The sequence below is a fragment of the Oryza sativa genome, chromosome 11, assembly GCF_034140825.1.
Source record: "Oryza sativa Japonica Group chromosome 11, ASM3414082v1".
Lineage (NCBI taxonomy): Eukaryota > Viridiplantae > Streptophyta > Magnoliopsida > Poales > Poaceae > Oryza > Oryza sativa.
The window spans coordinates 10,239,919-10,253,880 of record NC_089045.1 but is presented as its reverse complement, the minus strand read 5'-3'; the positions used below and the strand labels follow the sequence as shown (position 1 = coordinate 10,253,880).

The 13,962-nt window shown below is 41.6% G+C and overlaps 2 protein-coding genes across 4 annotated transcripts; both read right to left on the bottom strand.

Moving 5' to 3' along the window:
• Positions 1 to 463: 463 nt before the first annotated feature.
• On the bottom strand, positions 464 to 4,174 carry LOC4350272 (endo-1,3;1,4-beta-D-glucanase). Its single transcript, XM_015762007.3, has 7 exons — positions 3,847 to 4,174; positions 3,701 to 3,722; positions 1,769 to 1,892; positions 1,588 to 1,678; positions 1,336 to 1,425; positions 1,112 to 1,212; positions 464 to 811 (listed from the first exon to the last, which is right to left on the bottom strand). The coding sequence occupies exons 1-7, from the start codon at positions 4,118 to 4,120 to the stop codon at positions 671 to 673; spliced, it is 843 nt and encodes a 280-aa protein (XP_015617493.1). The 5' UTR covers positions 4,121 to 4,174; the 3' UTR covers positions 464 to 670.
• A 784-nt stretch (positions 4,175 to 4,958) lies between these two features.
• LOC4350271 (pentatricopeptide repeat-containing protein At2g37320) lies at positions 4,959 to 9,293 on the bottom strand. Of its 3 annotated transcripts, none has more exons than XR_001541491.3 (3): positions 8,874 to 9,293; positions 5,852 to 7,823; positions 4,959 to 5,445 (listed from the first exon to the last, which is right to left on the bottom strand). XR_001541491.3 is itself a non-coding variant. In XM_015762006.3 (2 exons), exons 1-2 carry the CDS (start codon positions 8,934 to 8,936, stop codon positions 6,057 to 6,059), a joined length of 1,830 nt encoding a protein of 609 aa, XP_015617492.1. In that variant the 5' UTR covers positions 8,937 to 9,293; the 3' UTR covers positions 5,615 to 6,056. The 3 variants fall into 3 exon arrangements, 1 of the variants encoding a protein (XP_015617492.1); XR_010737554.1 differs by having other exon boundaries at positions 4,959 to 5,202; XM_015762006.3 differs by lacking the exon at positions 4,959 to 5,445 and having other exon boundaries at positions 5,615 to 7,823.
• Between the last annotated feature and the right edge of the window lie 4,669 nt (positions 9,294 to 13,962).

Below are 13,962 nucleotides of genomic sequence, written 5' to 3'. Positions count from 1 at the left end.
GAGACCAGGTATGCCTAACTCCCTGGAGGACATTAAATCTTAGCTTTTTTTCAAACAAAAAAAGTTTTTTTAACTGTTCAACCTGGCTGGATGATTTGTCATCTTTTGCCTGTTGACTTAGGACAATAGGAGATGAAATACTGGGAATGTTTTCTGTGTTTTGCACGCAAATGGTTCATCACCCATCCATTTTGGTTGGAATCAGAATTCCTTGTTTCCTCTACAGCTTCAGGAGAAGTCCCCATCCTATTTAAGGGCCAGCAATTTCTTGGAAGCACGACTTTCATCTGTCTAATTTGTGGCCATAAGAAACAGTCAAGAGGTACCCAATATATGCTGTGCTTAAGATGAGTAGCATACAACATTTGATTGAACATATCGACTAGTTAAAATGGCAACTGAGGCACACATTATTTTTGTTCTCCTACAAACAGATGTTTTAATATGCCATGCTAATGGTCGCTTCGGAACAAAAAGAGTTTGCATTTTGCACTTCATAAAGTACACTTTGTTTCACTTCGCACCATATTCAACACATACTTTCACTTTACACTAGTGCTTATTTATATAAGTTTCACTTAACACCAGGATATACATGGACACTAGCAATGTATTTTGATGGAAATAAACAATTGCACTGGCCTTGCATTACATGCATGATTAGCTATTGTCATTTCAAGTGTTTCTCAAACCAGTCAAGCATTAAGGCAAGAGATTGTTCAGCAGTTCTGACAGCAAACGGGTTGCTGGCGTTATATCTGCAAGCAAAGCCATGAGCCACTCCTGGAAAGATCCTGGCAAAGTAATCAACCTGCAACAAAGATGCAATCCATAAGAGGCTCTTCATAACTTGTTTCTTTTCTTAAAGATCATTGAGTGGTTGTGTTTAAGAAACAATTGTAAACTTGTTTATTGACAATGTGCTAGTGTTTGGACTTTTCATTAATGTTACTAATTAGCTAGATCCAATATTGCCTCAAAAAGAAAAATAGAGCCAGCATGATCTTTCAATTTCTCATCATCAGTGGGAGATTTTTCTCGTGTGTGTCTACCGTGGGACTATGCTGATGCATTTGGCATCAAGTGCCAATGAAAATCAACAGGAACTTACCTCAGGTCTTTGGCGCAAGGCATTAACAAACTGGTACACTAATCTTGGTGGTGTTACAGCGTCATTCTCAGCTCCAAGGATTTCAATGGGGCATTTGACATCTGTGTCAAGGTCAATTTGGAATAAGAAAAACAGGGACTACTAGGATACAACGTACATGAATCAGTTAACTATATATTCATCTATATACTGCGCAACAATAGCACCAAAACAGATAAGTTCACCTTTCATATCATCAGCAGTCACCGATGAAGGATGGGAGATGACAATCGCTCCAACCTCATTGGTTTTCGCAACCTCGACAGCTAACTTTCCTGTCAATTGAAGTTTTGTTGTTTAGACTATAATAGTATGAATTAAGTCTAGATATGGAAATTAACTAGGAATTTACAAAGTTTTTTAGAGTGTATGTATTACTAATGTACTGATGTAGGATATGTAAAGACATTTTCTTTTTGCTGATCGATTTTGCTTACCGCCCCAACAATAACCTCCAACTCCAACAACATATTTCCCTTCTCTTTTTAGAGCAGCAAAGATCGGTTTAGAATCTTCAGCTGCCTTCACCTGAAATTTCAATTGAATATACTGATCAATATCAATTGACTCCTCGATAATCGTCGTTGAATAAGCTATGTAATTGGTGAAAACAATTACCGGAGAGTGAGCCATGATCCATTTTGTAATGTTTATACTTGGGTCTCCATTGTAAGGTCGCCTTTGGAAGAAATCTGGCACCACGACGTAATATCCCGCTTCACCAACTTTGTCAGCTATTTTCCTGTAATTGTCAGCATTATTAACCACAAATTTGATTTTAAATTGTCTTTGCAATCTAGAATGGGAGTAAAAATGTAAGGTGTATTGAAAGGAATCCAGTTGGGACGTTTTACAATACTTTCAAGCTAAAGGAAGCACTTAAAATTGGAATGAAAAACAGAAACCTTAGTACAATCCACATGAAGAAATCTTTGCTGTTATACCATTGGAATCCACGATATTTTTACAGAAAAACTGAATTTCTGAAATTGGATCGTTGCTTGGTTATCCATTCATAAATCAGCTTTACAAGGACAGCAATGAGATATTACTATTGACTATTGAGTTACGACAGCGTTTGCCCCTAAAGAAATGATGTTTTAGAAAGCATGTAATGAACATAGTTATGCACAGTAATACAGTATACAATGATAGTACTACTCCTTTTGTTTCAAATTAATTATTGTTATAACTTTGTCCCAAGTCAAATATTTCTATTTTAGCCTATTAATAACTAGCAATTTGTATAATTTAAATACATGTGGATTGCATATTTGGAAGTATTTCTTATTGTGAATCAAAAAACATATTAAAACTTATGTCATCAAAATATACATTTTTTTTAAAAAAATGATTGTTAAAGTTAGAAATTGTTGACTTAGGATAAAACTAGAACTACAAATAATTTGTAATGGAAGGAGTAGTAGATTTATCTTCAACTTCGTAGGGATACAGAAGATGAAAGTTTTAGCATATATGTTGTCTAAGTAGAGTAGTTAAAATAATGAAATTGCACATTGAAAGTAAATGATGTATTTCAACCGCTTAACATATTTATATCATTAGAAGGTCAGAATATGGAAAATAGCAAAAATGAGTATACGCTTCTGATTCTCCGTATGAATTGATGGTTACTCAAAAAAAAAAAGATACTAACTACTCCCTCCGTTTATTCGACGCCGTTAAATTTTTTAAATATGTTTAATCATTTGTCTTATTCAAAAAATTTAAGTAATTATTAATTATTGTCTTATCATTTGATTCATTGTTAAATATACTTACATATATACATATAGTTTTACATATTTCATAAAAGTTTTTTGAATAAGACAAACGGTAAAAAATTTAAGTAATTATTAATTATTGTCTTATCATTTGATTCATTGTTAAATATACTTACATGTATACATATAGTTTTACATATTTCATAAAATTTTTTTGAATAAGACAAATGGTCAAGCATGTGCTAAAAAATCAACGGTGTCAAATATTTAAAAACGGAGGGAGTATTTGAAACGGAAGAAACATGTACATAGCAATGTTGAATATTCTTTGTTCAAGCTCATGGATGGTGAGGGCGAATGGACGATTATTTGCTTTTACACTTTTGCGTGTCTAAAGTCTAAACCTGTTATCCTTCTCACAAGTCACTGCAGAAAGATAGGAGATAGTTCACTAAAACTGACCTGAACCCATTGTGACAAGAAAAACAGGTATGGTACACAATTAAGCCATATCTGTCTTTTTCTTTTTTTTTAAATCAGTCTCTTTCCAGAGTTGTTCAAGTGTCAAGTATTTGTCATGCCCTGTTCTCTTTAGATTTTCCCCCGGATAATTGCTACAGATTATTTGGTCCATGCTTTAAAAAATATTATTTATTCTACTGCATTATTAGATATTTGCAAAGTTCATTTTTCAAAATATTAATTTGTTATGTTAATAAAATAAACAATCTGCGCCTATAATCCAGAGAGTGAAGAAATGAAGAAAATTACTGTCGAAGATGACAACGAACAAGAAGCTAAAGGAAATGAAAAGAAGATTTTGTACCTCAGCAATGGTGCTTCAAATCCTGAAGAAACCAAATTAACAGCAACAATTAACGGCTAATCAATCGATAATCACCAAAGGATGGCAGTGAGCCAGTGACTGATCAGTAAGCAAATCAGGCAGACATGCACACACACACTACTAACCAAAGACGTCGGAGGCGAGGACGATGGCCCGGCCGGAGTGGGCGGCGCCGCCGGTGACGTAGGCCGCGAATCCTCCCAGGTTTTGGACGACCACGCCGGCCTCGCCGTCGCCGGCGGCCGTCAGCTCCGGCGGGTTCTCCAGGCACTGCAACCGCGGAGAACCAGCAGCGCCGCCGCCGGCCGCCGCGGCGAGCACGGCGAGGCAGAGGAGGCTCCGGTGGAGCATCGACGTCGGTGCCATGGTGATGGGTTTAGTTTGCATGGTAATGGTCATTAGATGCAGAGGGTTTTGTACTACATTTTGGCTTTAGCACGGTAGGTAGCAAAAAGAAGACGCACTTGACATGTTAGTGTCGCATTGATGTTGCAATCCTACCTTTTCAAATTGTGCCATTCTGTCATGCTAAATCTTTGTTACACGTGGCCAAGTTCGTTCGAAAGATTTTATCTCGGTTTCTGTTAGCGCGTTTTTTAATATGTTAAACGGTACATCTCATACGAAAACAACTTTCAATATAGTAGTGGCTTTGAAATATTAGATAAAACTATTTTTTTATTTATTTTGTAAGTTTGAAATAATTAAAACTCAAATGATCATACGTTTTCTCGTTTTCTATACCCATACTTAATATTCATCTAAATCACTTCCGTTAACACTGATTTGAGATTGGATGGTAGCATCTCATCTAAAGAAGATGAAACTGCGCCTTCAGTTTCATTTGCAGAGGTCCCTCTTTCAACTTTGATTTTTTTTCTTCCCCGGCGTTTAATTTGGAGATCTTACCTTTCTACTTAGAGAGTTGAGCTTTTGAGTTGAATTCCTTCCATTATTTGTTCCTCACCACCAATACAAAGAATCATTTCTAGTGTTCGACACTAACGGCATGTCATTTCCTGCCATCACATTGTCAAATTCACCACCTACCAAATTTTACCCCGAAAGGAAATGGGCCATGCAATAATTCTCTAACTCAATACTGGGAAGGCATGTTGTTAAAAACTTGCTTCAATTTCCCCGCAAATATCACATTCGTTGGCACTCCTGTAATCCTATTCGTTTCCATGAAAATTGTTGAGTCAGAGAAGCCATCGGCTGGCATTTAGCCCAACGGTTAAGTGATGATGCTGTCTCGTTTTCTCAATTACCAGAACTCCTGAATCATTACTTTGTCAAGAGCTACATTTCTAACCATTGTAATTAAGAAGTACAAGATCGCTGATTGCACATCAACGCATTATGTTATTATCAGACACATGAGATGTGCTATCACAAGTTTATGCCGCCTAACCTTCAATCCTTCAGTTCTTTCCTTCAAGCTGGAAGGCAGGCCTGCCATCACCATCCGCCACAACAGGCTGCTACACAATGAGGGCCCCTTTGAATCAAAGGATTTATATAGGAATTTCATTGGATTCAAATCCTATAGGAAAATTTCCTATTTGGCCCTTTGATTCAAAGGATTGAAACTTTTCAAATCCTATGAAATTCCTATAGAATGACACATTGTAAGTGGATTTTGGAGGAAACTTAGCAAGAGGTCCAACCTCTTGGAAAAATTCCTTTGAGTCTATATTTCTCATCCGATTCCTGTGTTTTTCCTGCGGTCCAATCAAACGATCATTCCTGTGTTTTTTCTGTATTTTGCAATTCTCTGTTTTACACTTCAATTCCTATCAGGATGAATGAACTGTACTTTTTTTATGGAAAGGCATAGGAAGTCCCGTAGTAGTTGCATCAATTAAGTCAGAAAACCTTGGCCAGAAAGAATTTAAAGAAAAAAAAATCTGAATATTGTTCTCCTAATTACCTGTGTTTTGGAGAACTAAACTAACAAGAAAACGTAACATGGATGGGGGACATAAATTACAGATCGTCGGGTGGTGGCAGAGTGTAAGAATACTTTATTCCCCACACTTCTTAGACAAACGAGGAACAAATTTCGCCAGGCAAATGAGGAACAAATTGAAAGGAACAAAACTGGAAGAGACTTGGAAAATACAGTACCTGCATGTCTTGTTGGTCGTGAGTCTTGTCAATCCATACAGATCTTTATACCAATCAGTCCATACACATAATGTTTAGGTGTTATAACGGCATCAATGGATCTTCTTAATCTTTAGCGAGTGATGCTTGCCATTTTCTGTAGGATTCCTCTTAATATATACAGTGTTTATAGTCGTCTTGACATGTTCACAGCCATCACACTCCACTATTCCAGGCTTTCTGTAAGCATATCATACTTGCATTCCATGTGAGCTTGCAAGCAATCAAGAACAGCCAGGACATTGTTTACTTGGTGGCTCTTTGATCTGTTCTCTGCCGTGAAGGAATAAACCTTATCACCGACTTCTATCCAGCTACACCCAATGTTCGTCTTTAGGCCTCTCGCCTTCATTGCCATCCTCACTCTGGCCACATCACTCCAGCAACCAATTGTGGCATACAGATTTGCTAGTTGTATATGAGTTGCAGCACAACCTGGCTCAAGTTTAAGACGGTGCTCTGCAGCCTGGATGCCGATCGAAATGTTCCCATGCACCCTACAGGAACCCAGCAGAGAGCCCCATATGACGGCATTTGGAGGGATAGACATTGTTTGGATCAAATCCCACGCTTCTTCAAGCAATCCTGCGCGCCCAAGAAGGTCGACCATACATGAGTAGTGATCGAGCCCTGGTTTTATTCCATGTTCAATCATTGTCTTGAAGCAGTGTCGGCCTTCCTCCACAAGGCGTGCATGCCGGCATGAAGAAAGGACACCAAGGAAGGAGAGAGCATCAGGTACTATGTGTTGCCTCTCCATTTCTTTCAGCAAGTCAAGGCAATGCTTAGCAAGACCATACTGCGAACATCCAAAGATAATGGCATTCCACGAAACAAGGTCCTTACAGGCAATGCAGCCAAATATGAACTGGGCTTCATCAATACACCCACACTTTGCATACATTGACAGCAGGGCATTGGAAACATGCACATACGAATGGAAACCCATTCTCATTTGTAAAGCATGGACACTTCTACCAAGTGCTAGAAGTGCATGTTTAGTGCACACACTAAAAAGAGTGGCAAATGTGATGTCATTTGGCTTGCAACTTGAAAGCATCATTGATGCAAACAAATGGAGACATGGCTCAACCCGATTATGAAGCGCAAAACCAGAAATCATTGCTGTCCATGACACTGTGTTTTTGGTTGGCATGGTCTGGAAAACCAAGTACGAACTTTCCAACTGGCTACACCTCGAATATAAGGTGATGAGTGAACTGCCAATAAAGACAGTTGAATCACAGCCAACTTTAACCAATAGACCATGAAGCTGTGTGCCTTGGGTGAACATTTGCCTATCAGCACAGGAACTCATGGCAGCTGCCAAAATAGATTGATCAGTACTGGTTTCTCCTTTCCTGTGCAGCTCCATTATCAGCATAAACATGTCCTCCTTTATGAATCTAGTCCTGGAACACAAAGCCGAGCCATTATTTGAAACAAAGCTATCAAATTTAGCCTGTGCAGGATTGCTGCATGAGTTAAAAGTGACACCATTTCCCTTGTGTATAGTATGATTTGATTGAACCCCCAAGATGTCATTCATGCAGTCATGGATTAGTCGGTGATGGCATGGACCTCCCACTTTGTCATAGTCAGCCTTTCTTGGTACAAGATTCAAAACTTTTAGCGCACTGTTGATGTTGCTGCCATGCTGGTCCTTTGATGTGCTTTGTGCTGCAGAAGTCCCATAGCTTGCAACAGGTACACGAATAGCCGATGCTACTGCTGCTGACAAACTGCTGAAACAGCCACCTACAAGACGGTTGTGCATAACTGAAGCCGTCCATGTGTGAGCCAATGAGCACGATTGAGGAGCAGAAAATAGCAAGCAATCCAGAGCACTTAACATGTGCCATGGAGTCCCAGTAGAGCCCCAAACATGTTTGGAAGATAATCTGCACCCGCACCTTGGGATTAATCTTGCTCGCTGAAGAAGAAGCACATAAATCATCAAACCAAGGATAGATGGATAAGATTGGTAAGGATAGCACCATGGAGAAAATAAAAATCTAAAAGGCTATAACTAAATGAACGGAGAGTAAGATTTTCGATTTGATTCCTCACAGACACAGCATTACAGCAATCTAGGGGTTCCTTAAAACAGGAGAAATCAACCAAAATTCAAATGGACCTCCCCAGGATTTCAGAGTTATAAATAAAGTTATTGTTCAAAGATTGATAACAGCAAAAAAATCAACTACAAATTACAACCTGTGTAGCAAATACAACTATGCTTCTAAATGCAAGAAAAATGTGTGATCTAATCGCTCGAGAACAGTGGCGGCCCCAGGATTTTAAACTTGTGTATTCGAAATAGAAAGGGGTAAAAAAAATTTGTTCATAGACCTAAAAACCTAATAATTGGCTAATTGGCTTGTATAGTATCACAAACTAATAATTATATAATATATAGCGTATAATTGAGCATAAATTCACACATTGATAGAATTGATCATCATTTGAAATTGTTTAACATATAGAATACTAATTAGTAAACATATCAAAGTGCCAACATATGAAATACATAAAGGGTAGAAAATGATAAATTGGGAAGAAATCTTACAGTTTGGAGATCAACTTTTCGTTGTTTGATATTTTGGAAATAAGTGATGATGTCCTTGTCTTTAATTTGCAAGAAAAATTCTCTTTCAATGAATGTAACTAAACAATCATTCAACTATTGTTGCCCTATCTTGCTTCTCAAGTTCATACATTATGATACAAAGCACAAATTAGCATATATGATGCACAGAAATATGTTTGCTAAGTCGCTAGTAATCTCAATTAAAAAAAGGTTGTTAGCCCATTACTAGTTCATCCAACATCAGGATCAGGAACACATGGATGCTAAACATAGAAAATCATGCGAAACTGAAATCTAGATGCAAAACCTAAGTACCGAGGGGATTCACATGAGACAGGAGCTAGGGATTAAACCAAACCAGGAGGAAGGATCGCCGGGGGGTGCGGTCGTTACCTCGGGGCTCGGGACTTGATTTCTTCGCGCTGGGCCTCGAGGCGGGTAGAGCTTGTCGTCCATGGCCGCACTGCCGCTGTCGCAGCAGGCCGCGCGTCGCGCCGCAATGCCGCTGTCGCCGCAGGCCGCGCCGCGCCGCTGCCTCACGAGTCAGCCGCTGCCCCGCGCCCTGGCGCCAAGCCGAGTGGTCCTCTTCCTGCGTCGACGCCTCCACGGCCGTGCGCCCGCTCCGCCGCCACCCTAGGAGATGCTGCGCCAGTGCGTCCAGCCGGCAGCCGCCCCTGCCTGGCTGGCTGCCCCGCGGTCGCCGGCTCGCCGCCGCCGTACACCGCGCCCGCCGCCGCACCGCACGCCGCACGCAGCGCCCCCCGCCGCCCGTCTCCTTGCAAAGCTAGGGTTAGGTTAGGGAATTTGGGAATTGGGGATTTTGGGTTAGCTGCCTGGCAGGTGAGTTTGGCTTCGAAATGGTCTTAGTTGCGGCCCAAGTAGACTACGGGCCGAGTGAAAGGGGGAGGAAGGTGGAAAATTTAGACCCAATAGAGAAAGAAATGGCATAACGAGGCCCAAATGAGTAGTTTAAGTCTTTTTCTTTAACTTTTTGAATACATATATGAACTATAGAGTATATATACCTATTTTTTGTCTAAAAATCTTGGGTATACATCTGAATACCCTTGAATTATAGCTGGGCCCGCCCCTGCTCGAGAAGTTCAGCGCTTCAGCTAGTTGGCACAAATCTGCAAAGCTTGTAAACAAGTTTATACTTGAGGAGCTTAGGTTCTTGTTTGCTTCAAAATTTTTTGATTTTCCAGACCTTTTAACCACTATGGACAACAGCTATAAAGAATTAAAGATTGTGAGTTGAAATGGAAGATGCATCAGTTCTATTTCTTCAGGATGGAAGTGATCTAGCATTCTAGCCTAACCCAACCTATTCTTGCCAGGATAAAAATGGCCCGTTCACTGATTCACCATCTCGAATTGAACAAAAAAAAAATTGAGTGGGGAAAAAATCAGGATTCACCTGCTTGCTACCTGAACTGGGAACGGTGCCCGCCAGCCCAGGACGCCGCCCGCAGCCGTCCGCCGTAGGCTGCAGCGAGCGCCGGCGACCTAGCCTCGCTGCATGGCGTGCGTGGCCCTTTGAGGCTTGGGCCGTGGACAACGCCGGACAGAGAGAGAGAGAGAGAGAGAGAGAGAGGTAGGTTTAGCCTGGACAAGCACGCTGCTCCGCCGCTGGTCGGCGCCCCGCCGGCTGGCCTCGTCTGGCAGCCGCTGCGCCGCTCGATCTGCTGCCGCCTGCGGAGACGATTTGATGGTTTGGTTATGGGACTTTGGCCGAAACACATGCAGGGATGAGTCGGGGAAAAGATGGCCCAATGGGCTTAGGTAATTGAATTTTGAACTCCATTTTATTCGGAAACTGAAACTGTCAGCCTTGCTACTTAACTACTAGGCATCACTGTATGTATACCACCAGGTGTTCCCTTTGTTCCATTTTCTAAGACATTTTATATCCTCTTTTATTTAGACTTATAAGCTAGGGGCTGATCGGGAGATATTACTGTGGCTATGCAACTGCAGCGGTAGCATCACCAAACCCAAAACCAGGGGTGGATCCAGCAATGAAAAATTGGGGGGGGGGGGGGGGGGGGGGAGGCTCAACCTATAAAAGACATTACTCCCAAAATTTTCAGGTTTTCCTGGCTCAAAGCAAACATAACAGTACAAGCAAAACGCTGCATTCTTTGATTCACTGTACTCTAACCAATCATAGATCTCCAACCAACGTTGTTGGAAAGATCTCTATTCACCACTTTGCCATTTGTGAGGAAATGTATAACCAACTGGTTGGGTTGGGACCCTTAAAACATATGCCCTCTTCACTTGATCTCTAATCTCAAATGGATACTCATCAATTTGCACATTCCTGGATCACTAACAATATCTGAGCAAGTGAACTAGACCCTTGCCAATTTTTGTTGTCTTATGTTCTCATCGTCCTCTGATGCAGTAGTACTGCTACTGCCACTTGAATAATAGTTGAACAATGTTCTTTTCGAGATGCTGAGATTCTAGTCTAGACAAAAAAAGAAAATGAAACTGTGCTAAATTGCTAATGGATTGAATCATTCCAAATTTCCAATCAATTAATCATTAATCACAATTGCATTGCATATTTGCATAAAATTCTAAACATTACATACCTTGTTTAGTTATTCTGCCTGCCTGTTGCTCGCCTGGTCCTGCCTCTTGCTCGCGTGCTCCCGTGACGTCGCCGGCGCCGCCCGCCGCCGACGCCGCGCGCTTCCGCCTGCTGCCTCGCCGGTAGGGGTGAAAACGGTTCGGAATTTTTCCGGATTCCGGACCTGTTTTCGGAAACGGAATCAGCCGGTCGGAATTTTTTCGGAATTTCACGGAAACGGAATCGAAAACGGAAATATTTTTTCGGAAACGGAATCGAATATGATAATATCAGTTTCCGTCGGAACTCGGAATCGGTCGGAAAAATTCCGGAAAGTTTGTCGGAATTTCCGAAGTTAAAAAGGCCCATCCAAATAGTCCATAATTCCTCCCCAAATTCCCAGCCCAACCCAAGTCCCTAACTGGCTAACCCTAGAGAGGAGAGAGAGAGAGAGATCGAGAGAGGCGGCGCATCAGAGATCGAGAGAGGCGGCGGCGGAGCGGCGCATCCAGGGGTCGAGTGCGCCACCGCTGGCCGCCTGGCCGCCGTCCTCGGCTAGTCGGCTCTCTCGCTCCGTCCTCGCCCCCACCATTTTCGCCGCCGCCACCACCACAGACGACGCCGCCGACGCGGACGACGCCGGCCACTGGCCACACCGTCGATGCCGGCTACCCACTAAATCACGGAAAAAAATAAAATTCCAAAAAGAATTCAAAAAAAGAAACCCTAGCCGTCGCCCAAGCTCGCCGCCACCTGCCCCCGCCTCCTCGTCGTCGTCGGCGGCGGAGGTGAGGAGGAGATGGCGGTGGCGCCACCGCCCGAGGTCGCCGCTACTCTTCACCCAAGGCCGCCGTCGGATTCGGGCGGGACGAGGTCCGCCGCCGCCGGATCCGGGCGGGACGAGAACCGTCGCCGCCGGATCTGGCCCGTTGCCTCCTCGTCGTCGTCGGCGGCGGCGGTGAGGAGGAGATGGCGGTGGCGCCACCGCCCGAGGTCGCCGCTACTCTTCACCCAAGGCCGCCGTCGGATTCGGGCGGGACGAGGTCCGCCGCCGCCGGATCCGGGCGGGACGAGAACCGTCGCCGCCGGATCTGGCCCGTCGGCTCCTCGTCGTCGTCGGCAGCGACGGTGAGGAGGAGATGGCGGTGGTGCCGCCGCCCGAGGTTGCCGCCCACTCTTCGACCGAGGTCGCCGCCCCCGCCACCGCCAGCTCCAGGCCGGAGCCCAAGGCGGCCGAGCCATGCCGCCGCCGCCGCCGCCAGCTCCCGCCACCGCCACCGCCGCCCTAGGAGGAGTGGAGAGGAGAGAAAGAGAGTTAAGGAAAGAAAGAGAGTGAGGGGAGAGGATAGAAAGAGAGAGAGTGGAGGTAAAAATATCAGGATAGGGAGAGAGAAGAGGAGATGAAAAAATTTGAAGCGAGGAGGAGTGAAAAACAATTAATTTTAAAATATTAAAACTTTGAATCGAATTTTATGATATTAAATGAACTTGTGTGAAAAAGTTATCAAAAATAAAGTTGTAGAACTCGTTAAGATCTACCAATTTTCTTTTGGCCATTTCTCCATTCAAGTTTGATTGGACTATATAAAGTTTGAATTTTAAAATATAAGAAATTCAAATAATTTTTCGGGTAGTAAATGATTTCAAATGGGAAAGTTGTCAACAACAAAGTTGTATAACTCATCAAGATCTACAACTTTAGTATTGGTCATTTTTCTATATGACTTTGTTTGAACAGTTTGAATTTGAATTTCAAATTATGATAACTTCGAATAATATTTTTAAGTATTAAATGATTTCAACTGAAAAAGTCATCAATAACAAAGTGGTATAACTCATCAAGATCTATAACTTTTATTTGGGTTATTTCTTCATCCGATAAAGTGATTTATAAGATCGTTCACAAAATGTACATATCTCTTATATAGTTTATAGACTATAGGAGATATATGTAAATTTTGTGAATAATATTACTATCACTTTATCGGATGAAGAAATGACCAAAATAAAAGTTATAGATATTGATGAGTTATACAACTTTATTGTTGATGACTTTTTCAGTTGAAATCATTTAGTACTTGAAAATATTGTCTGAAGTTGTTATAATTTAAAATTCAAATTCAAATTATAGAAACAAAGTCATATAGCAAAATGATCAAAACAAAAGTTGTAGATATTGATGAGTTATACAACTTTGTTGTTGATGACTTTTTCATTTGAAATCATTTAGTATTTAAAAATGTTGTTTGAAGTTGTCATAATTTGAAATTCAAATTCAAATTATTGAAACAAAGTCATATAGCAAAATGACCAAAACAAAAGTTGTTGATCTTGATAAGTTATACAACTTTGTTATTGACATTTTTTTCATTTGAAATCATTTACTACCCTAAAAAATATTTGAATTGAGAGGAAGGAGGCATTATAGACTTCTCGGCGAGGGAGGAGCAAAAGGGCTGGGCCGGCGGCCCGAAGAGGGAGGAGGGGAAGGGGAAGCCGGCCCGTGGAGGGAGAGAGAGGCTGCGGGCTGCGGGCTAATAGTGTATACTTTATACCTTATACCATGGTATTTTGCTGTAATTTTTTTAGAATATTTGTTATACAAATTATATGAAGTTATAGAAGAATATATTTTGCTGTTGAGACTTACCAATTAGACTTCATATAATTGTGTTTTATAATGAATTGTTGACTGTTAAAACTTGAGAATTGAACTTCACAAAAGTTTGAAGCTCAGTTTGAGGGGTTTCTGTATTCCGATAAATTTTCGTTACCGTATCCGCACCGGTTCGTTTTCGCTCTGTTTTCGGTTTCGATAATATTCGTTTCCGTTTTCGTTTCCAGGGTTTCCGATTCCGATTCCGATTCCGAAAAAAATATGGAAACGAAAATGATAAAGGTTGT